The 27251-nt window shown below is 40.2% G+C and overlaps 1 protein-coding gene across 1 annotated transcript in view; it reads right to left on the minus strand.

Moving 5' to 3' along the window:
* The window catches only part of TBC1D32 (TBC1 domain family member 32), a 180305-nt gene that overhangs the window by 93689 nt on the left and 59365 nt on the right, over positions 1–27251 (minus strand). Inside the window, 1 exon segment of the mRNA XM_077812143.1 lies at positions 24225–24313. Coding sequence (XP_077668269.1) covers positions 24225–24313 — 89 coding nt within the window.

A 27251-nucleotide genomic window follows, 5' to 3' on the forward strand; every position in this document is an offset into this window, starting at 1 on the left:
TCTACCTCTCAAGTTGGAGTCACAGGTGGTCTGGATTAGTGGCTGGAGCAAGAGTCAGACCTAGTGGATCGCACAAACAGGGATTTCCCTAACACCCCTCCCACCCCCCCAGTTTTGTGAACTAGTTACATGCAGTGTTGCCAATTTAGTGATTGTTTGGAAATCTGAATTGAAACTGGAACATTAATACACACTTTAAGAGCATATAAAGTATATGATAAAATACATGCATCTGAAAAAGTATAATAGATTTGAACAGTATGAACACAGACTAGCTTCCTTATACAGCCCTTGTTTTTTGTGACAATGTCAAGCGCATTCACTTTGGTGATGTTGGCCAACCTAATAATTTCAAACTATGATTTGTAAGCAAAGTCAAAATGAGCTCTCCCTGACAGCTAGTAATGAACTGTGGGGGAAAGGCTTCAGGACCAGATTGTATTTGCATTCACACCTAACCTACCTAGGTATCCAGCAAACAGGGCTACATTGCCCAAGTGATAGATTTTGGCTGGGGTTGGGTTACAAATCACTTGAATGCAGGGTGATAGGGGGGAATGAAATGTTGTCGTTCTTATTGTGTGAGTAAAGGGCAGTAGAACTGTACTCAGCCTCTGCTGATTGAGGGCACCAAGAGAGAGGGTGGGGACAAGTGTTTTGCTTGATGGTTTGCCTGAGTCACAAGCACTATTTGACATGCCCCTCTCCACTGTTTAAAGACAAAGCTGATTAGGCTCCACAGACAGTCTTTTGGTTTGTTAAGTGACCACTACAGCTGAAATCTCTGATAATCAGGCCTAAGTGCTTAGACCTGCTGTGGGACAGTGTTTCTGTGGAAGAGACGGCCCAGACTGCACTAGCAGCGAGGTTCCCCCACTGAGAGCTGAACATCCGCGGCATCTGTGACATCTTAGAGGAGTTAAATGCTTGTAAATTGAACCCCAAACAGATGTCTGCTTGTGCATTCGATGGAGCTACAAACTTCTCTGGAAGACATAGCGGACAAGCTTTGCTCAGAGAAAAGCGTAACCCTAGTCTCTCTTATACACACTGTAGAGGCCATCTACTCCAGCTAGCACTAGTACAAGCTGCAGAATCTTCAAGAGACATAAAAAAGTAATTAAATTTGTGGCTTTTTTCTACTCTTTTTTTTTCAGCAAGAGTCCAAAAGGACTGAACATTTTGGAAACAAATAGAAGATACACTGGGATTGAAGTTCAAATGAGTCCAACTTGGGAAAACCTGCTGGCTTTCTCATTATTGATTCTTGGCAGTTGTCTGAAAATTACTGCAACCATTATTATTGGCTTTGGAAAGTATTCACCAAGATAGAACAGATCTAAGTAGTGAGGCTGGTGGACTACTTTTGTTATTAAGTTCAGAGAAGACTATCACCATTCTCTCTCTTGTAAGCCTACTGTTGAAACCACTTGGGTCATTAATCAATGTGATCCAGGCATCTGCTACAACAGTAGTAGATCTTTGTCCAGAAATAGAAGCTATCCTTGGATCAATCAGAGATATCCATTGAAAATGTACTGGAAGAAGCAAAAAGACTTCAGTCCAGAAGTTGACTAATGAAGGTACTTATATTGACTCCATAAGTGAAGAGGACAAGAACTGTTTGTTAAGCCAGCTGAAAAAGTACATAGACTTGATTCTTACAAATCCACAATAGAGATTTCTGGATTCTATTCAACCTCCACGTAGCTTTTACAGATGCCTGTCTTATAAAACACCTACAGTTGAGTGGACTCAGGCATTACCAGCAATGGGGATGCTATGTGATCAGGACAGAATAGAGAATTTTGAACACAGAGTGGAATATCATATGACAAATAAATGAAGATTTGACTTCAACTTCATCATTACTAGTGGTTTGACCCAATCTTTGTGCTATGTTTCCTGGGATGAAAGTAGGAATTCATCTCTTGCTAATCCCAGTCACAACAGCTACAGTTGAGCATATTTTTTCCTCATTGAATAGAATTTTTTGTTCTGAAAGAAGTCGCCTTCTGCCTGATCATGAGCATATTATGAAGGTCTGGAAGTAACCAACACACAAGAAGACACCAAAGAGTGCAAAATTACAACAAGAAACCAAGATGCATGTAGAAGTAGTGCTTCATAGTAGGCTTGAGTAGCCAGCTTTAATTTTTGTGATGATTTTAAAACATGAGTTAAATCTAATAAAATAGTCATGAAACATTTTTCAGTTTTTACTATGGTGCCATACAGCCCACCTTTGCCCTCGCAGTCTCAGCCCTCATCGGCCCTCACCTGCCCCTGGATATTCCAACACCCCCCCTAATTTCAATTCCTGGGGAAAACACTGCACAGGAGTAAGAACCAGGAATCAGAACCAGAGCCAGAGTCGAAATACCAGAGCCAAGGGTCAATACAGACTCAGAACCAGTAACAGGAACGGGGGTCAGAACCAGATTACCTGAAGTCAGGGAAGGAAGGAGCAGGGCTGGTTCCAAGGCAGGAACGAGGCTGGGAGAGGACTGGAAAAAAGGCTGGGTGCAGGGCAGGGTCTAGGCCACATCAGGACAGAAGCAAGACAGTAGCAGGCTTGGAGTGCGGCAAGCACAGGGAAGCAAAGAATCCACAAGTGTGTGCTTTTAGCAGCCAGAGAGCTACTGCTGCCACTGGGCGTAAGAACCAGCCTGCTAGCTTCCACAGCCAATCAGGCAGGGTGGTCTGCCAGGCAGCTTAGCTGATTTGTAAGGCTGTCAGGAGATGGAGTACCAGCAGGGCCTTACTCCTGATAGAAGTTGTAACAATTTGGGGAATCTGTCTGTACAACTCATGAATTCTGTGTAAGATTAACAACTCTCTCTCTCTCTCTCTCTTTACCAAGCTGCAAACTCCATTTTGAATGTACAGCCCTTTGCCTCACCTGTTTTCCTTTTACCTCCATGCTGAACTAAAATTCTAAGCACTAGTGATACAGAGCTGACAACAGAAGGTTGTTAAATTGGGATGATCCTCTATTCAAATACAATCATACTAGACAACACGCTGGTGAGCTAGAGTGAGAAGCATTGCATTCAGAATGGGTTTTTTTCCCATAAGATCTGTAATTTCTGTGCTTTATTTGATTAGTAAAGATCAATAGTGTGTTAGAATCCTGTGCAAAGGCTGTCTGCGTGTGTTAGTGTGTGTTATGTGCTACACCTACCATATGTCCTTGAAGAGTTAATCTGTGACCCCAGAGTGCTCACACAGCTGGTATGCTGACAGTGGATGTGTTTAAACTATGCGGGATTCTGAGTGTTCAGAACTAGTCCCAGGTGTTAGGCAGTTGCATCTTGGGGTCTAAACTCAGGAGGGGGATGCTATATAGAGGATCTGCACCCTGACACTGTGCTCAGAGACCCCCAGGCCAGGAGCACTGCCTGGATTCTATTAACCACTGGAATAATTTATGAAGGACCATGGTAGATTTTCCATCCATGGCAATTTTTAAATCTAGTTTGGATTAAAAAAAAAAAAAAGATATGCTCTAGTTCAAGGAATTATTTTGGGAAAGTTGTATTAGCCGTGTTATATAGAAGGTCAGACTAGATGATCACAGTTATCTCTTCTTGCCCTGGGATCTATTAATATTTGTAATATTTTGTCTCATATCTAGCGTAATGTATACCAATTTCTCCCTATGTAGTAGCTCCTTACTCCTAATGTAGCTTATGTATGAGTTAAGCACATGCTTAAGTACTATCCTGAATAAAAAAAGGCATTAGCATTAATGTTTTACTGAGAACCCTAACTTTTGCAATTATTATCTTTTCGCTAAAAATCTCATTGTTTTGTTTGTTTTTAACTGGAAAAGTATATTTCCCTTTTCCTCCAGCCTAACTCAAAACTGCATTAACAGTAGACTCCCACTGATATTTTGGCATGTACTATACCAGAGGTTCTCAAACTGTGGTCCGAGCTCCATTCAGGCGGTCTGCGGATAGTGCCCTCTAAGGCGCGTGCCAGGGTGGCCACATACGAGAGAATGAAGGGCCAACCACCTAATTAATGGAGCCACACAGGCGCTGCTACATTAATTAGGTGCCTCGACCCTGGAGAAGATGCACATGTAAGGTGAGGTTGTGGCCTTGGGGGGAATAGGGAGTATGTGGGGTGAGAAGCGGAGGTGGGGGGAATTTGGGATGTGCAGGGCTGCAGCAGCCAGAGAAAAGAGGGCTGCTGGGGAGAGATGACCCTCCTTCCCAGCCTCAGCTCTGTGGCTGCTGTGGCAGGGGAGAGACCCCCCTCCTTCCCAGCCCCAGAGTGGAGGCTGCAGCGGCAGGGGAGAGAGGGCACACCCATCGCATTAGAAAGGTAAGACTACTGATATAAAATATGAGTTGTGTGCTTTTATTTGTAGAACAAAAGAACGTGAATTATTATTAAGGGTTTATTTATATAGCGCTTTTATCCAAAAGCAATAGTTAGCTAATGGTACAAACAACATTTGGAAAGATCATTAAGTGGTCCGCCGAGACTCTCAGCAATTTTCAAGTGGTCCACGAAAAAAAAAGTTTGAGAACCATTGTACTTATACACATCAAAAAGTTTCACAAAATACTTAATTATATGCACAAAGGTACAGTATCATTCTTACAGTATCATTCTTTAGAAGGCATAATTCATTTCCACAGTTGTTGTGTAAACCAATTAGTGACTTTTAATATGTAAACCACTTTTTTTTAACCTATCAGCATATTTAGTAGCATAGAGGTTTTATATTGGATTTACTCATAAAATTTGCCCTTCAAGACAAATGCTACTTTGTTAATGTATTCCACGTATGAATGCAGACATGCTGAGGATATCAATACTTATATCTGATGTTTTATAAAGATTTATTGAACCAAAAGAAACAAGAAAATCATATTTGTATTTCTTTAGCTACTCCTGTGAAATATTTGTGCTGTGAAAATTATTACCTTGGATTACTTATGAGTAATCAAAGACATTTTATTGTAATGCATTCAACATCAATGCTACATCAAAATCACTTTTTATGTACAGGTTTGCTTATATTTATTAGGAACTTATTGGAATTCCTTTGACAATTTGCTTTGAAGGTTGTCAGACTCAAAAGCAACCAAGACTACAGTAACTTTGTGTATAAGAGATTGTAACCTATTCACCAAAACAAATGGCTACATCCAAAATTGTTAATTGACATTCTGTAAAGACATGGAAATGTTCTGGACTCAGAGCAGAAGAATCTGCCTCTGAAATTTGTGACAGGTTTCAGAGTAACAGCCGTGTTAGTCTGTATTCGCAAAAAGAAAAGGAGTACTTGTGGCACCTTAGAGATTAACCAATTTATTTGAGCATGAGCATAATGCATCCGATGAAGTGAGCTGTAGCTCACGAAAGCTCATGCTCAGATAAATTGGTTAGTCTCTAAGGTGCCACAAGTACTCCTTTTCTTTTTGTGAAATTTGTGAGGTGGCCACTTGGTCATCTCCTTATATTTTGATCTGCCATTGTATCTGTTTCTCTTCTGCTGATGTTTGTTGGCTATTGGATGTTCCAAAAGCTACTATCAGGCAAGCTCACTCCTCTGACTCTCTGCTCTCAACATCTGTTTTCTATAATTGTCACTTTGTAGGATGGGAGAAGAGGGAATGAACAAGGGGAATGAGTAACAAGGGATAAGTAATTCTGTTTGTTGCATCTTCTCTCTTCCCAGCCTATATCACGTCTCTCTCTACTTGGAAGCATTTCTTGGTTTATTTTTTCCCCTTAATTTCTCATCCATTACTTTGGTCTGGAAATGTTTAACTTGAAAGGAAATTGGTAGATAGGTTCTTTATATACTAGTTTTGACTGATGGAGCTTTTGCCTTATTGCTTGCTGTGGTGACCCAGCCAGGCTAGACTATGCTAACTGTGAGAGACAAAGGCAAAACCAAAAAGGGATAATTTTAAATGTTTAAAATTTTATAAGGGAAACCCACAAAATTGTATCAGGAGCATCAATAATATTGAATATTACCAAAGACTTACTAGTTATAATAATAAACTATAGGTTACCCAACCTTTGTGAGCTTGTACATGCAGTGCAGTTAGTGCCAAATGCATTGCTAGTAACAAGAACGAGAGAGATTACTTAACAATATACTGTGCTACTTCAGAGAAGAATTAACTTTTCCTCTCCTTGGCTGTAAGCCCAGCTCTACTCTTGCTATCCTGTTCTTTATTTCTCTTTGGCTTCACTGTTCCCATGTCTGAACTTCTTTGAATCAAGTTTATCCGCAAGTGGGGCTTCTTCTCCTAGTGGGTCCTCACTTGTCCATTAGACACCTTTGAACTGTACTCCTTCAATAGATGTTCAAACAGTCACTCTCTCTACTCATTTACTGTAGGTCATTTGTGGGTGGGCTTCTCATTTACTATTGGATCGGTTTTCATCTAACACAGCTTTTTGAGCAATTCCCCTTTTCACCAATTATATTTCCTTTCAGATTTTTCCCTTTATACACTCTCCCCAGTATATCTGTAGATTTTATTTCCCTCTACTTCCTTTCTCTAATAGTGCCTGCTCACATACCTAGGTCTGTTTTTTCTACTTCTCTGAACCTGAAACCTTTCCTATTTTCCTTCCTTCCTCCTTCTCACTTCCCAGTCCTCTACTTTTATCCTCCTGTTCTTCTTTTATTTTATTGCGTCCTCTCCTACCCAGGCACCAGGTTGCATCCGATGAAGTGAGCTGTAGCTCACGAAAGCTTATGCTCAAATAAATTGGTTAGTCTCTAAGGTGCCACAAGTACTCCTTTTCTTTTTGCGAATACAGACTAACACGGCTGCTACTCTGAAACCAGGCACCAGTGTACATGCTACCTCTGCATCTGCATTCTTCTCCTTGTCTAACAGATTTTATTTCAACTGCCCCTTCAGGTGGAATCCAAGCACCCTCCCCAGCTTGAGCTCCCCTCTTGTTGGCTCTCTCTCCCCCCAAGATAGCATTCTGTGATGCTGAATCACAGCTGCAGCAGGTGCTAAAGCCAGGGTGTGGGTTACTACAATGCTATCTATAATTACTGTTGCTAGCTAAAATGGGAGAAGAAGGAACTATGACAAACAGAATTACTGGTGAATAATTTTCCCATATGAAATCTAGCTTGTCAGTTTTGTTCACTGGCCCTTCATTTAATTTTTTTCTCATCTGAAAAACAAAATTGGAAGTACAGTCAGATTACTTAAAACTTGGCTTGATTTATTAAATGAGGTTATCCAAGACAGCTATACAGATAGCTGGTTTATAAAATAGTAGCTTGACTTTTTTTGTCTAATTTGATTAAGTATCAACAAATGTGACTTGGAAGGATTAAGTAAAGCAACAAGATTTTAAATAGTATTTGCCCTGTTAAGGATTACATTAACCCTCAGGGTCACTTGTGATATGAAAGAAGCAGCCATCTATAGTTCATTAATTGAAAAGCTGCATTATCACAATATGTCATATATCTTTGAAAGTCTTATAAAATTGCCCCAGAATGTATTTTGCTTTTTTTAAAAAAATGCAACTATGCTTTACTTTCTAGACAGAAAACACATTTACAATAATAACCAGAATATCTGACAGTAAATAAACAAAATACTAATTAGGAATTGTTGACTATTAACTGGGATTTGGTGGCAATAAAACCAAAGCATTAGAAAGATTCCTTTGCTTTCAGAAGACGGGATTCCAATCTAGTGATCTTAAAATGGGGTTGAGAGGGGAAGAAGTACCTTCTCCAGGAGATTGTTCTTCTCTTCCTGGACCATAAGAAAGACCCTCTATGGGTGCACCATAGATCCCAAGGATGCAAGTAATGGGTCAGGAGAAGCCACAGTCTATGGCCCTCTTTCCTTCCCAGAGACATAGTTATACCTAAGTAAATGTAAGTTCACATGTATTTTGCAAAGCATGAGGGTAATTGACCAATAGCATCACAGGATTCTTTGTAGGAGTAGGCATTTTGGCCCCAGCAATCGTAAGAGTTATCAGACTCAACAGCCACTCTTACTGGCTGACTGTCAACCTGTTTAAAAATGGAGATAATTGGATTGGCCATTTAGTGCTGCTGGTGTACCTGCATGTTTGCAGAACAGGGCCGGGGGAGAATATCTGAAACTAATGAGAGAATTCATGATTCAACAATGAAAAACAAGGTTTGCAAATGGAAAGGAATATATTACAAACATTTAAAAATGAAAAATTACATATGGAAACTACTTTATATAGAAAAGTGTCACTTTGGTTTAAACTGAATCACTTTTAATTTTTATAAAGGTAAAAATCAATAATTTTAAAATTTGCTGATAAGCGTAATGTAAGAGGCATTGTATTAAAAGAAAAAAAAGGGCCAACTTAAATAGTATACTGACCTGACAGAGGAATGTGGAAGGTTGAAGGCTTCCCTCTTATAAAACAAATTAATTAAAATTCCCTTCGTTGCGTTTCAGACATTAGTTCACACATTTAGTTAATTAACAATACATATACTACAGGTACAATTGGGTGAACAAATTCTTTAAAATGCTACTATTATGCCCCTGTCATTAAGAGGCAATTGTGGATACAGAAAGAGTGAATATTACAGTGCAAAAGAACAGAGAATCATCTTTAAAGCACAACTGAAAAGCACGTTACAGTGTTTAGTATTTGGATCTCCTAAACCCTCAAAGAGATATCACATTTATAACGTTTGTCTAACAAATGTACGTCTGCACATCTCATAGCTTCTGTGGAATTTGGTGCATTCTTTTGAATTTGAAATAGATTGAACTAGATGAAATGTTGATTAACACATACTACTCTGCGGCATATTTCAATAGGCTGCTTGATTTTCAGATAGATGTACTCTATAAGCCGTTAAAGATCCCATTCCTAAATCTTTTTCCTGACTTGTTCTATAGACCATTGGAAATATAGATATATGAGATACATTTCTGTATTATTCTGCATTCTTGCCACCAAAAAGGAAATGAATGAAAAGGAAAAAGCATATTAACCATGGTGTATTCTATAATAACCTTATATATATATATATGGACCCAGGGAAAAGAAGCTCTTGAGGAATTCCACCATTATTTCAACAATTTCCATCCCACCATCAACCTCAGCCTGGACCAGTCCACACAAGAGATTCATTTCCTGGACACAACGGTGCTAATAAGAGATGGTCACATCACCACCACCCTATACCGGAAACCTACTGACCGCTATGCTTACCTACATGCCTCCAGCTTTCATCCAGACCACACCACACGATCCATTGTCTATAGCCAAGTTCTACAATACAGCCACATTTGCTCCAACCCCTCAGACAGAGACAAACACCTATAAGATCTCTATCAAGGCTTTCTTAAAACTACAATACCCATCTGCTGAAGTGAAGAAACAGATTGACAGAGCCAGAAGAGTACCCAGAAGTTACCTACTACAGGACAGGCCCAACAAAGAAAATAACAGAACGCCACTAGCCATCGCCTTCAGCCCCCAACTAAAACCTCTCCAACGCATCATCAAGGATCTACAACCTATCCTGAAGGATGACCCATCACTCTCACAGATCTTGGGAGACAGGCCAGTCCTTGCTTATAGACAGCCCCCTAACCTGACACCCCCTAACCTGACACCATCATAGTGCTTAATCACATCAGCCACACTATCAGAGGCTCGTTCACCTGCACATCTACCAATGTGATATATGTCATCATGTGCCAGCAATGCCCTTCTGCCATGTACATTGGTCAAACTGGACAGTCTCCATGTAAAAGAATAAATGGACACAGATCAGACGTCAAGAATTATAACATTCAAAAACCAGTTGGAGAACACTTCAATCTCTTTGGTCACTCGATTACAGACCCAAAAGTGGCAATTCTTCAACAAAAAAATTTCCAAAACAGACTCCAACGAGAGACTGCTGAATTGGAATTAATTTGCAAACTGGATACAATTAACTTAGGCTTGAATAAAGACTGGGAGTGAATGCGTCATTACACAAAGTAAAACTATTTCCCCATGTTTATTTCCCCCCCCCCAACGGTTCCTCACACGTTCTTCTCAACTGCTGGAAATGGCCCACCTTGATTATCACTACAAAAGGTTTGGTTTTTTTCCTCTCCTGCTGGTAATAGCTCACCTTACCTGATCACTCTCGTTACAGTGTGTATGGTAACACCCACTGTTTCATGTTCTCTGTGTATATAAAATCTCCCCACTGTATTTTCTACTGCATGCATCCGATGAAGTGAGCTGTAGCTCACGAAAGCTTATGCTCAAAAAAAATGGTTAGTCTCTAAGGTGTCACAAGTACTCCTTTTCTTTTTGCTAATATACTTTAACATTCAAAGTATTGACTGTACAAACTTGGAAATAACTAATTCCTCTTTTCACTGTAGGTCCATACTCTTGGGAAAGATATTCCTAAACATGTGACTTTTGAAACAAACTTTAATAGTTTTCTAGAATTCCATATAAACATAACTGTGCCTAAAGGGGAAAAAATGTATATAGGGCACTGTAACTGTAAGGAGAGCTCACTCACTTTGTGCAACAACTGGAGTTTTTCAAGATGCATGTCACTGTGGTGCTTCACTTCAGGTGTGCATGTGCCCTGCATCTTTGACTGGAAAATTTTGGTAGCAGTGCCCATTCAGCACATCCTTGTGACCCATACTGATGCTATATGGGACTGAGCACGTGAATGGCCCTCTTTTCTTTCTCTACCACAAAGTCCTACAGAGGAAACTCTGAAGCAGAGGGGAAGGAAGGCAGGTAGTGGAGCACTCATAAGGACAGAGATCTCAAAGAAATCCAGTTACTGCACAAGGTGAGTAACAGCTCCATCTTCTTCGAGTAGTGCCCCTGTGGGTACTCCACTTCAGGTGACTCCCTAAGTAATAACCCCCTGTCAAGGTTCCTCCCCCACTCTGAACTCTAGGGTACAGATGTGGGGACCTGCATGAAAAACCTCCTAAGCTTATCTTTACCAGCTTAGGTCAAAACTTCCCCAAGGTACAAAATACTCCACCCGTCGTCCTTGGATTGGCCGCTACCACCACCAAACTAATACTGGTTACTGGGGAAGAGCTGTTTGGACGCATCTTTCCCCCCAAAATACTTCCCAAAACCTTGCACCCCACTTCCTGGACAAGGTTTGGTAAAAAGCCTCACCAATTTGCCTAGGTGACTACAGACCCAGACCCTTGGATCTTAAGAACAATCCTCCCAACACTTGCACCCACCCTTTCCTGGGAAATGTTGGATAAAAAGCCTCACCAATTTGCATAGGTGACCACAGACCCAACCCTTGGATCTGAGAACAATGAAAAAGCATTCAGTTTCTTACAAGACGACTTTTAATAAAAATAGAAGTAAACAGAAATAAAGAAATCCCCCCTGTAAAATCAGGATGGTAGATATCTTACAGGGTAATTAGATTCAAAAACATAGAGAACCCCTCTAGGCAAAACCTTAAGGTACAAAAAAGATACACAGACAGAAATAGTTATTCTATTCAGCACAATTCTTTTCTCAGCCATTTAAAGAAATCATAATCTAACACATACCTAGCTAGATTACTTACTAAAAGTTCTAAGACTCCATTCCTGGTCTATCCTCTGCAGAAACCAGCATATAGACAGACACAAAGACCCTTTGTTTCTCTCCCTCCTCCCAGCTTTTGAAAGTATCTTGTCTCCTCATTGGTCATTTTGGTCAGGTGCCAGCGAGGTTACCTTTAGCTTCTCAACCCTTTACAGGTGAGAGGAGCTTTCCCCTGGCCAGGAGGGATTTCAAAGGGGTTTACCCTTCCCTTTATATTTATGACACCCCCTTAAGGAGGTGGTAGATTCGGAAAAGAGTCCAGCGCTAAAGAGAACTATGTTGCCTACTGCAGCATTCAATCTAGCAGCATGAACCAAAGTGCAATGGCTGAAAAAAGTATGCACCGAAGTCCACATTGCAAGTTTACAAATCTCAGCAACTGGAATGTCCTTGAATAGGGCTACAGAGGTAGACTGTGATCTAGTAGAATGTGCACTCCCTCGTAGGGGAAATTGAGCATCAGACAAACCATAGCAAGTCATAATACATCGAAAGATCCCTTTAGAGAGTCTGTGTGTAGAGATAATGGATCCCCTAGACCTAACCACAAAAGAAACAAAATGTCTAGGGGACTTCCTGAATGGTCTGGTTCTGTCCAAGTAAAAGGCCAATGCCCTCTAAACATCTAGTGTATGGAAGGTAGTGTTCTCTGTAGACTGATGCAGCTTAGGAAAGAAAACTGGAAGATGAATAGTCCGGTTAATATGAAACTCAGAAGAAACTTTAGGTAAAAATTTTGGATGGGGTCATAATGATACCGTCTTCTGGCAGAACATAGTAAATGTAGGGCCTATTAAATAGAGCCCCTACTAAATAGAGCCCCAATCTTTCCAAACCTTCACAAAGAAGTGATGGGCACCAAAAAGGCTGTTTTCATAGACAAATTTAACAGAGAACATGTAGCTAGTGGCTCAAAAGGTTGTTTCATGAAACAATTAAGAACAAGGTTTAGATCCAAAGCGGAGCAGGCTCTCTAGCCTGCAGACAAAGGATCATAAGACCTTTCAGCAAAAAGAAAAGGAGTACTTGTGGCACCTTAAGAGACTAAGAAATTTAGTCTCTCAGGTGCCACAAGTACTCCTTTTCTTTTTGCAGATACAGACTAACACAGCTGCTACTCAAAGACCTTTCAGGAATCTCGAAGTGGTCAGATGTGTGAAAACTAAGAAACCTTCCACTGGCCAGCAGTAACTTGTTATTGACAAGTATCAGAGGGGTAGCTGTGTTTGCCGCTTTTACAGAACCAGACTAAGAGTCCTGTGGCATCTTATAGACTAAAAGATGTATTAGAGCATAAGCTTTCATGGTTGCATGCATTTTTGTCCGATGCATGTATACACCCACAAAAGCTTATGCTTCAATACGTCTGTTAGTCTATAAGGTTCCACAGGACTCTTTGCCGCCTTTGTTATTGACACTAAGTGAACGTTGACTGAACCTTGATTTGAGAGACCTGATATTTTCAATTTCAACAGATAATCCAAGATTGTAGAAAGAGACAACTGGACAGGTGACATATGACAACAGTTACACTAAGGATGATATCTTCTTCATTTCTGAAGGAAAGTGAGTCTTGTACATTCCTTCCTGTTATTTAAGAGCACATACTCCTGATGAACAGGATGCCTTAAGTCCCAAGAACTACTGAGGGCCCATGGTTGGAGTTGCAGAACATTCAAATTGGGGTGAAGTGTTGGACCCGCATTCTGAGACAACAGTTGAGAACTGATCGGGAGCCGCCATGGAGGGCAAGAGATGAGTCTGATGATGTAAGGAAACCAAACTTGTCTTGGTGAAGTTGGTGTGATCAAAATGGCCCAGGCTTGGTCCTACTTGATCTTGTTGAGAACCTTTCAAAGCAACAGAGTTGATAGATATGCATAAAAACCCCAACCTTTGTCCATGTAATAAGAAAAAACATCTACAAGAGATTGCAGATTGAAACCTCCTTTGGAACAAAATTTTCTGCACTTCATGGTGGCTGCAGTATGACGTGGTCGACCTCTGGAAACCCCCTAATTAGGAATATTTTGTTGAGAACTTGAGAATCCCATTCATAATTTAGGGGAAAATGTCTGCTGAAGTTGTCTGCCATGGTGTATTGCATACCCGAGAAATAAGAAGCTGAAATGACTATCTGGTTGGCAATGCACCAATTCCAAAGCTTAATTGCTTCAGTGCAGAGCAACAGGGAAGAAGAAGTTACTCACCTTGTGCAGTAACGATGGTTCTTTAAGATATGTGTCTCTATGGGTGCTCCACTGTAGGTGTGCTTGCTTCCCTGAGCTGCTGATCGGAGAATTTTGGACAGCACATGCACTACCTCTCCTCGTGCCCTGCCACGAAGTTAGCCAATGCACGTGGGCTAACCCCCCCCCCCAGCTCCTTGTCTACCGCAGAGTCATAGACAAGAACTCTGAAGTAGAGGGGAGGAGGGTGGGCTGTGAATCACCCAGAGGGACACACATCTCTAAGAACCACTGTTAGTGCACAAGGTGAGTAACTTCTTTTTTTTTCCCCGAGTAGTGTCCCTAAGAGGGCTCCCCTGTAGGTGACTTCTGATCAGTATCCCTACTGGAGGGCTGGGGCTTTGGAGTTTGGTCAGTTACAGATGACAGTACTGTGGAGCCAAAGATCACATCGGATCACATAGTGTTCTGTGAAGGTATGGACTGACATCCATGTTGCCGCTCTACAGATTTCTCACATGGGGACATTCTTGAAGAAAGCAATGGTGAGGAGATCGACCTCATGGAGTGTGCACAAATCCTATTTGGAGGGATCACTCTTATGCAGTTTGAGACCCATTCGGAGAGAGTCTCTGGGCTGAAACTGCTGAGCCCTTGGATCTTTCCGCAATAGAGAGGAAAAGTTTAGGAGACTTCCTGAAAGCCTTTGTCCTATCCAGGTAAACGGTTAGGGCTCTCTTTACATCTAGTGCATGTAATATAGCCTTCCTATTCTCTCGGTGAAGCTTGGGGTAGAAGGGCTAGAAGATGAATCAATTGGTTCATGTGGAATGGGGAGGTTACCTGAGGGATGAATTTGGATGTGGCCTGAGAGTAACCTTGTCCTGAAAGAATATTGTGTAAGGAGGACATGCCATCAGAGCTGCTCTTTCTCCTATTCTCCTAGCCAAGGTGATTGCTATCAGGAAGGCTGTTTTCACTGAGAGATGTGTAAGCGAACAGGTGGCCATAAGTTTGAAGGGAGGCCTAGTCAGGCCTCTCAATACCAGGTTTAGGTCCCATGTGGGGATAGGAAGTCGGGGTTGTGGGGAAAGGTTAACTCTATCCGTGAGGAATCTTTTAGTGGTTGGGTGCGATAGCATTAAGTATCCCTCTACTTGTTGGGGAGGGTGGCTACAGCTGCTTGGTGGACGCTGAGAGATAGTCCCAATCTTTTTAGGGTCAGTATATAGTTAAGGATCTTTGGCAGAGCCATGGATTTTGGGGAGATTTTCTGGGAAGTTCACCAAATCTGGAACCTGGACCATTTTTGCAAGTAAGTATGGCAGGTTGAGGACAGTGTGATCTCATGGGCAATACACCAATTCTATAGTCTCATCACTTCCACACAGAGGGAGGGTGACCTGGCTCCCCCTTGTCAGTTTATGTAGTACATACATGCCATATGGTCTGTAAGGACTCTAGTGTGTGATCCCTTGATTAGTGAAAGGAAATGGGCGCTGCCCTTAGCTCGAGGAGGTTGATATGAAGGGATATCTCCATTGATGACCACCTGCCTGGTGTTCTGAGGTTGTTTAGACTCCATCCTATGAGCGTTGTGTTGGTAGTGAAAAGCAATGATGTGGGGGAGGGGGTTGTGAAAAGGGGACCCCCTACAAACATTGGCTGGGTCTTTCCACCAGTCAAAGAAGTTTTTGATCCTGTGGATAGTGACAGAGTTGTCTAGTCTGCACTCTGTTGCTGTTTGGTCTGTAAATTGAGCTGAACTACATATTTCTTATTTACTGCTGTGCCCGCTGCTATATGCCGAGGGTCCTACCAAATTACCAGCCATTTAAAACATGTCATGGACTGTGAAATCTGGTCTTTTTTTGTACTTTTACCCTAATACAGATTTCAAGGGGGAGACCAGCATTTCTCAAACAGGAGGTCCTGACCCAAAAGGGGTTGAGGGTCAGGGGGTTGCAAGGCTATTGTAAGGGTGTCATGGTATTGCCACCCTTCTGCGCTGTCTTCAGAGCTGGGGGGACAGAGAGTGGTGGCTGCTGCCTGAGGGCCCAGCTCTGAAGACATCGGTGCAGAAGTAAGCGTAGCAACAACATACCATGCCGTCCTTACTTCTGTGCTGCTGCTGGCAGTAAGCATAACCTTCAGAGCTGGGGTCCTGGCTAGCAGCCGCTGCTCTCTGGCCACCCAACTCTGAAGTCAGCGCCGCTGTCAGCAGCAGTGCAGATTTAAGGGTGGCAATGTGGAGATCCCCGTACAATAACCTTGTGACCACCCCACAACCCCCTTTGGGGTCAGGACCCCTCCAGTTACAACATCATGAAAACTGAGATTTAAATATCTGAAATAATGAAATTTATGATTTTTAAAATCCTATGACTGTAATACTGCCCAAAATGGACTGTGAATTTGATACATATGCCCCAATAGTAGGAAGCAGTGTCTGCCTGATATTTTTGGGCTCTTTTGAATGGCCTCTACAAGTGTGGCCAAGGAGAAGAATCTGTGTTGAGGTAGGAGAGCTCTGTCCTGTACCTAGTCGAGGTCAACCCATATAAATTCCAGGCACTGTACCGGAAAGATGGTTGATTTCTGGGCATTGCTCTAAACACCCAGCTCCATGAACAAGTTGATTGCAGATTTGGTGACTTGGAGAGCCTCTTGGAGAGAACAGGCTCTGAGGAGGCAATTATCCAGGTAGGGGTAAATCATGATCCCTTGGGAGCATAAGTGTACTGCCATTCCTGGGAGAACCTTGGAGATTACTCTCAGAGCAGATGATAGTACCAAGGGGAGAACTTTGTACTGGTAATGTTCTTGTCCCAGAGTATATCTGAGGAACCGTCTGTGAGATAGTAGGATTGAGATATGCAAGTAGGCGTCCTGAAGGTTGAGGGCTGAAAATCAGTCTTCCTGTTCCAACACTGGAATACTCATATCTAGTGTGACCAACTTGAATTTTTGAGCTTTGACAAACTTGTTGAGTGCTCTGACATCTATTATGGGTCTCCAATCTCCCTTCCTGTTGGGTATTAGGAAATAATGAGAATAAAAAACTTTGCCTCATACATATTGAGGTACTGGTTCCATGGCTTCTAACTGGAGGAGACAATCTATCTCTTGTCGTAGTAAACTCTTGTGAGAAGGGTCCCTGAAGAGTGATGGGGAAGGGTGTTGTGGAGAGGGACGGGAGGTAAAATGGATGGAATACCCATTGCAAACAATCTCCAGGACTCATCAGTCCGATGTTATGTGTTACAAGTGCTGCAAAACATTACAAGACAGTAGCCTAATAGGTGGGAAGCAGTGGTCAGCTGTAGCGTTTGGGGGAAGTAGTCCGTTAATGCCTTGACCAACACGTTAAAATTGGTGCTTGGAATTAGATGGTTGTGACATGGAAGACTGTGGGCCAGATGGTTTACACCTAAGGAACTTAGATTTTTTTACTCTGGGGTTCGTAATAGCACTGAGTTTGGTATTGGGAGGTGCATGATTTGTGCCGGGGATGCAGACTAAATTTCCCCTTCTGTCCAGGCGTGCAGATATCCAACAAATAGAGAGTGGCCCTGGAATCTTTAAAGGTATGTCGGGAGGTGTCCGTCTCATCCACAACTAGCTTTGTGCCTTCAAAGGGAATGTATTCAATGGTCAACTGCACCTCTTTCGGGAAGCCCAAAAAGTGTAACTATGACATATGCCGCATAACCACCACTGTGGAGATGGACTGGGCTGCTGTATCAGCTATGTTGAGAGCAGACTGTAGCACTGGCTTGGACACTAGCTAGTATATCTTTTGTGCTCTCGCTCTTTATGAGTAAAGTGTGATTGGTTTAGAATTCCTTTTGCAAAGTCAGTCTTCTTGGTTCATAAGAACATAAGAATGGCCATGCTGGGCCAGAATAAAGGTCCATCTAGCCCAGTATCCTGTCTTCTGACAGGATCCAATGCCACGTGCCCCAGAGGGAATGAACAGAACAGGTAATCATCAAGTGATCCATTCCCTGTTGCTCATTCCCAGCTTCTGGCAAACAGAAGCTAGGGACATCATCCCTGCCCATTCTGGCTAACAGCAATTGATGGACCTATCCTCCATGAATTTATCTAGTTCTTTTTTGAACCCTGTTATAATCTTGGCCTTCACAACATCTTCTGGCAAAGAGTCCCACAGGTTGACTGTGCATTGTGTGAAGAAATACTTCCTTTTGTTTGCTTTAAACCTGCTGCCTATTAATTTCATTTGGTAATCAGGCTGAAAAGTCCCAGTCTTATTAATCTCTCCTCATACAGAAGCCGTTCCATACCCCTAATCGTTTTTGTTGCCCTTTTCTGAACCTTTTCCAATTGCAAATATATCTTTTTTGAGATGAGGCGACCACATCTGCACGCAGTTTCAAGATGTGGGCTTACCATGGATTTATATAGAGGCAATATGATATTTTCTGTCTTATTATCTATCCTTTTCTTAATGATTCCCAACATTCTGTTCGTTTTTTTGACTGCTGCTGCACATTGAGTGGATGTTTTCAGAGAACTATCTACAATAAGTCCAAGATCTCTTTCTTGAGTGGTAACAGCTAATTTAGACCCCTTCATTTTGTATGTACAGTTGGGATTATGTTTTCCAATGTGTATTACTTTGCAATTGTCAACATTTAATTGCATCTGCCATTTTGTTGCCCAGTCACCCAGTTCTGAGAGATCCTTTTGTAGATCTTCACAGTCTGCTTGGGACTTAACTATCTTCAGTAGTTTTGTATCACCTGCAAATTTTGCCACCTCACTGTTTACCCCTTTTTCCAGATCATTTATGAATATGTTGAATAGGACTGGTCCCAGTACAGACTCCTGGGGGCACTACTATTTACCTCTCTCCATTCTGAAAACTGACCATTTATTCCTATCCTTTGTTTCCTATCTTTTAACCAGCTACCAGTCCATGAGAGCACCTTCCCTCTTAACCCATGACAGCTGACTTTGCTAAAGAGCCTTCGGTGAGGGACCTTGTCAAAGGATTTCTGAAAATCTAAGTACACTATATCCACTGGATCCCCCTTGTCCACATCTTTGTTGACCTCCTGAAAGAATTCTCGTAGATTGGTGAGGCATGATTTCCCTTTACAAAAACCATGTTGACTCTTCCCCCAACAAATTATGTTCATCTATATATCTGACAATTTTGTTCTTTACTATAGTTTCAACCAGTTTGTCCAATACTGAAGTCAGGCTTAGGGTTCCGAAGTGGTCTTAGGCCTAGGTTGTCTGGAATGTATGGCCCTACTTCTGAGAGGGGTACCTGGCAGAGAGCTTATGTCCTGGAAGTGAACCTAGAGGCCAAAGAGACAGTGGCTGAAGCCTACTCAGAAACAATGAAGAATTAAAGCACACGGTCCAGTGTATGGGTCCAAAAATAGCAGCCATGTCAGTGTCCAGCACAGGAGCTCAGCCAGGTTTAATGAACCAAAATCTTAAGTCAGAACTCTTCTGAATTAAGGATTGTAAAGAAAATTATATAGACTCATGCTGGGAATTCTCTTGTTGGGGAATTAATTATATCACCTTGATCAGAAGAACATGTTCTGTACTCACTTACATTGGGGCCTTTTTTTATGGATTTTGAGACACTGGCTGCTTAAAGGCATGTCTTACTTTCTTTACTGTGATTTCTACTATGCATTTCTACCAAGCAATTTTTTCTACCTTGATTTCTATAGTGCTAAACAGATAGACACTTTAAAAAGGAAGCTGATAATGGGGTCCACACAGTGTCATTCTTCTGAATAACATATTTAATCTATCTTCATCACAAGAAATGAGATCTGACCCTCAACTCAGGAACAAATAGTCGTGCTTACTCAAAAGAAAACAGTAACACTAGAAAATATAACATAAAAGCTTAAAATTTTAATTAGTTATCTGTAAGTCACTATTATGGGAAATGATCTGTAACAACTATCTTAAAAACTAAGTTTAAATTTAGCAAGTACAATGAAATTTGAAGTTAGAAAAGCACAGCATATGACTGAGGGAGACTAGAGTTTTTAACCCAGAAATTGTGTTTGAAATGCAAGAAAGCAATTTAGAATTTCTGTGCTCTAGGCAGAAGATTTGTAAGAATTCTGTGTATTAACCATGAGCTAAAACTAAATTGACCATCATTGCTTTCAAAGAGTGAGATGCATACAGGCATTCAAATGACCATCCCACCAATCAACAGCAGTACGGAACACATGATGACAGCTACTTTAGCATATTCTCCTGTTCACATATCACCCTGTTCTCTTGATATCGAGAGAGAGAAAGACTTTAGAGCCTTTTTATATAAGTTTATTAAGTCTACTACTTGTATTTTAAAAAAAAAAAAATCACCAAAAGCATGCTGTGACAGATTGTTCTCAACCTTCAGCTGCTACTGACTTTTACAATATTTGATTTCTCTTTGTTGTAAATTTAACTAGTGTGACAGACCCAGACCAGTGGGGTACAGGAGTCTGGTAGAAGGCAAATATACTGGCCACTGGATGAATAGTTTTCTGTTTCCTGAATGACCAGAGCAGGGGCTGTGCTAGAGCAATCAGGAACCTCCTAGAAACAATTAAGACAGGGAAGCTAACTAAGACACCTGGAGCCAATTAAGAACATACTAGAATCAATTATGGCAGGCAGACTGATCAGGATACCTGGTTTAAAAAGGACCTCCCATCAGTTAGTGGGGGGAGTGCAAGGAGCAGGGAGTGAGAGGCCAGGGGAAAATGCCCAGGGAGTTGAAGCTGTCACGTAGCTGATGCAGGAGACATTGTAGACAGCTGCTATCCACAGGGCCCTGGGCTGGAACCCAGTGTACAGGGTGGACCTGGATTCCCTCACCCCCCCAACTCCTGATCGGACACAGGAGGAGTTGACCTAGTCTGTGAGCAATACCAGAAGGGAAGGTCTAATTTGGAAAGGGATCTGGCCTGTCCCTGACCCACTAGGTGGGGCAACAGAGACTGCGGAGATTGTTCTCCATTTCCCCCATGCTGGCCAGTGACAAGGTTAGCTGAGTGAACGGCAGGTTTGAGCCTCTAGCAGAAGTGGCCAAAATGAGGACTGCCATGAACATCTGAGACAAGCAAATCCTCCAAAAACCACAGGACCCACCAAGGCAGAGGAGGAACTTTGTCACACTAGATATTTATGTCTACACAAGTCCTTTATCCCATTATAATTAACCTGCTGCTCCTACCAGATTTGGTCAATAATGCCACAATTCAGTGTTTGACATTACAGTTGCTTCATATACTAGCAAATTTGACGTCACTGAAGGAATTACGCAGGAGAGCATGCTGACTATACAAGACAATGTTTCTTTTGACAAAGACAGACGTCTTTGTACTCAGAAATTTTAGGAAAGTAGATAAAAATTAATCTCAAATGGATTCTAGTGAAATATATATCTTTCAAGTTTGACTCCATGGGGTTCAGAGGTGCTTGCAAGTTGAGCAAGAGAATTGAAGAAAAGAAAAAAAGCATGACATTAAGACAGAAATCCAAGATCATTTTAGGAAGGAACTTGGAATTAGTATGTAATGGTACAGATTCCTTGTATAAGGGACTGAATTAGTCAGAATAAAAGTTTTGTATTTGCAAATTCTAAAAATATTACCAGTGAAATAGTATGTGTGCACCTTCCAAAACTCATGAAAATCCATTAAAACAATAAGAAAACATTTAAGCTATTTACTAACAATTTTCAAACTTAAGGTACAAAAGGGAAATGTAACATGACGCTGGATGCTTCAAACACACTCAAAAATAGACAGTATCCAGTGGACTTAGTGCCTCGCTTTGGCATTCTAATAAATGTAATGAGCAGTGTTGAAAGTCTCTAGAGTGAGTTGCATCTTCCCTTCTTCTAATAGAAGGAAAGTTGGCAATAAATGGGGCCTTTGATGGAAGACAGGGGAAGGGGGGACGTTCGTGGAAGGCTGTGAAATGGTATATCCAAGGCATCACTGAGGTTATAAAAGGAGCTTAGGCGGCCCCACAGAAAACTATGGTTCAGGAGTTAAAGAATCTTTCCTTTGATTTCCTGATGTAGCAGCCATTTAATATTATGTTAAAACATTACCTACTTTGATATGCAGGACGTTTTCATACTGTGAATAGTGCATTACTTATTTTTTCCCTAAAATAATAATAGCAACAATAACAATAATACTATCTAGTTTATATAGAGCTTTTCATCAGTAGATCTCAAAGAACTTTACAAAGGACATTAGCATCATTACCTTAATTTTACAGGTGGGGAAATAAAAATGTGTATGCTTGGAAGAATTAAATGTTTATCAGCAAATGCTGATAAATGTTGAAATCACTATATACACAAACCAACAAAAAAAATATTTCCATCAGTAATAAGTGAAATTTACAGATAGGCAAAGCAAGAAAAATTGCTGCTTGAGAATTAATTAGGGTTTGATTTAAGGCTATTTACTGTGTACATTTTGATGTGTGATGTTGACAATTTTTTGGTTTAATGGTTCTAAAAATAACTTTTTGAATATCAGTGTGTCCTGTCATTAAATAATTATTCTCTGACCCACCACCTCCATTGTCTGACCACCCATAATTTCCAGGAACTGAGAAAAATGCAATTAACAAAAAAAATTCTTAACACACATAATTTTTGACAACTGTGAAAATTTAAAATCTATATAAATATAGAAAAAAAGCTTAAAACCAAACACTGATATCTGTCAAAATGATAAAAAATAAAGATTGAGTTCTGCCAAGCCTAAAAATGAGGCCGTTTGTCTCTTTACATGAATTGAGAAACAGAACAACTTTCCAACCCTCAGAAATTTTCACTCGCTTTCTGTCCTTTCATAATCCAGTGCAAGATTTCCTTCTATGCTTCAAGTTTTTCAGCAAACTTTAAGACCCCTCTAATCTACTTAAATAGATGTTTATAAAATGGTTTCAAGTGTCATGGTTGTGGTACCCATGTACACCGGGTACAAGCTTGTTAAACACATTTTTTTAAAGCATTCACAATCAGGTTGGGATATGTGTACTTGCTTAATTTTGTCAATCTAAAAGGAATCAGGGAGTCAGCTGTGTACCCACTCAAAGAGATTAGCTGAACTTTTTATCTCTGTGTATAAAACATGCATGATTTTATGGTTCAATGAGCTCCCCATTTTTTTTTTTTTTTTTGCAGTGTAGACAGGGCCTTAATAAAAAACGCAATATAAACACACAGACAAAACTCATAGTTCCTTTTCAGAACAGCCTGCCCAACTGGGGGTGAAATCCTGGCTCTACTGAAATCAAAGGGAGTTTTGCCATTGACTTCAATGGTGCTAGGATTGCACAGTTGTTCCTAAGTAACTACTAGCTATTTCAAATGCTATTTGCAGACTCATCACTTCTACCTAACTTAAGACTCCTATAGTCCTATATTATTTTATGAAGCAATCTCTGACTCCCTGTTTCATGGTACAAGACTGTACTTCTCATATCTCAAAACTTTGACACTGTACATCTCATACCTGTCCTGCCAGATGAAAGATGTTACCTGGATTATTTGATGTAATCTACAGTACATAGTTCACTATTATTTGCATATATGGTACAGATTAATTTACTCTGATATTTTGGTAAAAGTGGGGCTATAGAAAACTAACTTTGGACTTTATAAACCATTGGGATCGTTATTCTGCCCAATCAGACATTATCAAACTTTTTCATAGTATGGATCACATCTTAGTAGAGATATACTTTCACTTATACACACGAATATATAAACTAAGCAAACTATTTATCATTCAGGCTAGGAAAGCAGATAGATAGATAGATAGATAGATAGATAGATATTTTTATCTTTAAATACTTGGAAACCATGCAGACAATATATTGATGAGCATCATATTCAGTGGACACATTTAAAATGTTCATTCAAGTTCTAGACATATTACTGGTTCTAGTGGTACCTCCCATTTTAAGCACAGGGAATATTGCTGGAATTGGTAATATAATTAAAATAGAATGAATTTCTGAAATGCACTCGTAGATAAATTAAATATATAAAGCTTCACATGGTAATGTAAAATCCTCAATTTATTACAGTATTTTAGCAGGATGTTTGTTTCACATGTCATGATGGATGTACTACATTTGCTTTTCAACCATCCATGCTAAATAACCTTGTGCAACTGTTTTTATTGCATCAGATACAGGAATATTGAATAAAGATGGTCTTTGCTGTTTTCCTAATTCTATATAATGCATTTTTCATTCAACCTTTCCATGTTTAAAAAAAAATAACTAACTGAATTTCACTTTCATGCACAATAAGAAGCAATAATATAAGTTTATTGGAAACCAATAAAAACTTGCCGTACTGTATTCTCATTTTGAACAGAGAGTGGATCTTACCTCAGACCAAAGATGTGTGATTGTTCATAATTGAATAAGGAGTGAATTTTAGCTTCTGAATTCAAAATTATAAGTCTGTCAATTATATCCTGCAAAAAGAAGGCATTATTGTAAAATTATCATGCATCTTCTTATATTTCTTACACTTAAGGTTAATGTGTAAAAATACAGCATTATTTATTCTAAATGTTACAAAAATACATTAATTTTTTTTGAAAGTGTTAGTGCTTAATGTTCTTGCTCCCATTAAAGTCAATGGTGCAGAATCAAGGCCAAAATATACATAAAAAGCCACAAACACATAGCTAAATACATGTCAAGGCACTGAAATATTAAACATTTTAAATTACTTTTGAATGTTAATATTGGAGTAAAATGGTAAAGTGAATTTTTAGTGTTTTTGAAATATGTACAGATCTTTCCATTTCAAGCTAATTTAATCAAAAGTTCAGGTACTAAATAATTCTGTGCACAGAAACATAAGTACCAACTCAGACTAAACAATGGTCCATCTAGTCCAGTATTCTAGCTTTAACTATGGTGAGTACCAGATGCTGCAAAGAAAAGTTCAAGAAATCTGATAGTGGACAATTATGGAAAAACTTGCCCAACAGGAAAGTTCTGTGGATTATTTTTGTTTGTTTTAGTTTTTTGAAAACCCTGTCAAATCATCAGTTTCTTTATGATGTGATGTAAGAGTGTTTTATATGGGAAATTTTAAGCCTACAGTGCTTGACAAAACTGTAAATGATCAGTGGGCTACTTACTGTTTTATGCACAATTCAGATTGTATTATCCCTCTCTCTAGTTTGTCTCAGATATTGCTCCCAAAGTAATAATTGCCTTTTAAAGAATGCATAAAATGTACAAAAATTCCACTGACATCATTCTCTTGGACTCAGATTGGTGTGGTAAACTCAAAGAACTAAAACCAACAAAATCCTTAGGGGCTTTGTTTATGTCAGATGAAATCCATTTATTTATTTACTTATTTATTAAATTCTATTTGAGAAGCATGGCCTCGGAAACAGCAAGGAGAATTATTGACTGACTCTTTAGATCAATGAGTCACTTCAAGACCACATCAGAGAGAAAAAAATATAAACTTAATTTCATAAAATCCATTAGAACTTGTACTTCATTTTTTATAAAATAAAGTTACCACTACCAGTAAAATAATTGGTCAAAGCAGATTCTCCTTTATTTAAAATGCATCCTTATTTAAAGATAGTGGAATCCTCTGACACCAAATTATCCCGCCCCTCCCCGCCCAACATAGAATAACTTCACTGTAAGTGAAGCTGCTACTTTACACTACAATGCAACTAAACAATTCAACATTTATTCTAAATCACTGGAAATTCAATTTTATTGGATCATTTGTGTATAAAAAGATTCTTTTGAATATCATTTCCTTTACCCCAAGATTGCGGCTGCCTTTTCAGTCAGTTGGTTGGCCATGAATTCTGTAATGTAAATAATTTATAAGGGACTGTCATAAATATCAAGGGAAGGGTAAACACCTTCAAATCCCTCCTGGCCAGAGGCAAAACCCTTTCACCTGTAAAGGGTTAAGAAGCGAAGATAACCTCGCTGGCACCTGACCAAAATGACCAATGAGGAGACAAGATACTTTCAAAGATTGGGGGGAGGGGGGGAGAGACAAAGCTGTCTGTGTGTTGCTTTTGCCGGGACCAGAGCAGGAATGCAGGTCAGAACTCCTGTAAAGAGTTAATAAGCAATCTAGTTAGATATGCGTTAGATTTTGTTTTGTTTATATGGCTGATAAACTAAGTTGTGCTGAATGGAATATATATTCCTGTTTTTGTGTCTTTTTGTAACTTAAGGTTTAGCCTAGAGGGATTCTCTATGTTTTGAATCTGATTACCCTGTAAGGTATTTACCATCCTGATTTTACAGAGGTAATTCTTTTACTTTTTCTTTAATTAAAATTCTTCTTTTAAGAACCTTTTTCATTGTTCTTAAGATCCAAGGGTTTGGGTCTGTGTTCACCTATGCAAATTGGTGAGGATTTTTATCAAGCCTTCCCCAGGAAAGGGGGTGTAGGGCTTGGGGGGATTTTGGGGGGGAAAGACGTTTTCAAGTGGGCTCTTTCCCTGTTATTTTTGTTAGATGCTTGGTGGTGGCAGCAATAAGGTCCAGGGACAAAAGGTAAAATAGTTTGTACCTTGGGGAAGTTTTAACCTAAACTGGTAAATATAAGCTTAGGGGGTTTTCATGCAGGTCCCCACATCTGTACCCTAGAGTTCAGAGTGGGGAAGGAACCTTGACAGGGACAATTAATGCAAATTGGCTATTTGTGCGCTCAAAGAAAGAGATGTTGCGGGATGTTTGTCTGACAACTGCAGCCTCTTCTGCCCTCTGTATGTTTTAGCCCAGAGCCAAGAATGAGCAGTGGAGTACTGCAGAGACACGGGGGTTCTAAAGAGTGACCTGGGGACATCTGAGCCATTGATGGGGGTTATGAGGGAATGAAGATCTGGAGAGTAACATGGGGAAGGAGCACAGCTGTACAGGAGCCAAGAAAAGATTCTGGGTTGTGGAGGGGCTTGGACAAACACCGGGGCTCTGAAGGTGGAGAGAGCATAAATTTGGAGACTATATATGAACTTTTACTACTATCCATGTGAGCAACTATTAGCACTGAAATAACACTTCTTTACAAACCTAAGAAATTCCTCAAACGAAAAGGTTTATTAAAAAATCAGTTAAAGGTGCTCCAGAGCATAATACACCAACCCAGATTTATGAAGCTATGAAATCACTAAAGTCTCACGCAACCTATAGGAAACTTCAAACACGATTTTGCTTTCTTCATATTACATCACTTGCATACACTACCCTCAACAAATGACTACTCCCCTCCTATGCCTCACAAAACATGCAATTTTGACTCTGAACACAAATAACTACTGAAAACAGAAAATAGCACCATACTGCTTCATTATCACGTAAATAGTGTTACAAGATTTTAAAATAGTAACTTCCAAACATGACAGACAATTT

The sequence above is a fragment of the Eretmochelys imbricata genome, chromosome 3, assembly GCF_965152235.1.
Source record: "Eretmochelys imbricata isolate rEreImb1 chromosome 3, rEreImb1.hap1, whole genome shotgun sequence".
Taxonomy (NCBI): Eukaryota; Metazoa; Chordata; order Testudines; family Cheloniidae; genus Eretmochelys; species Eretmochelys imbricata.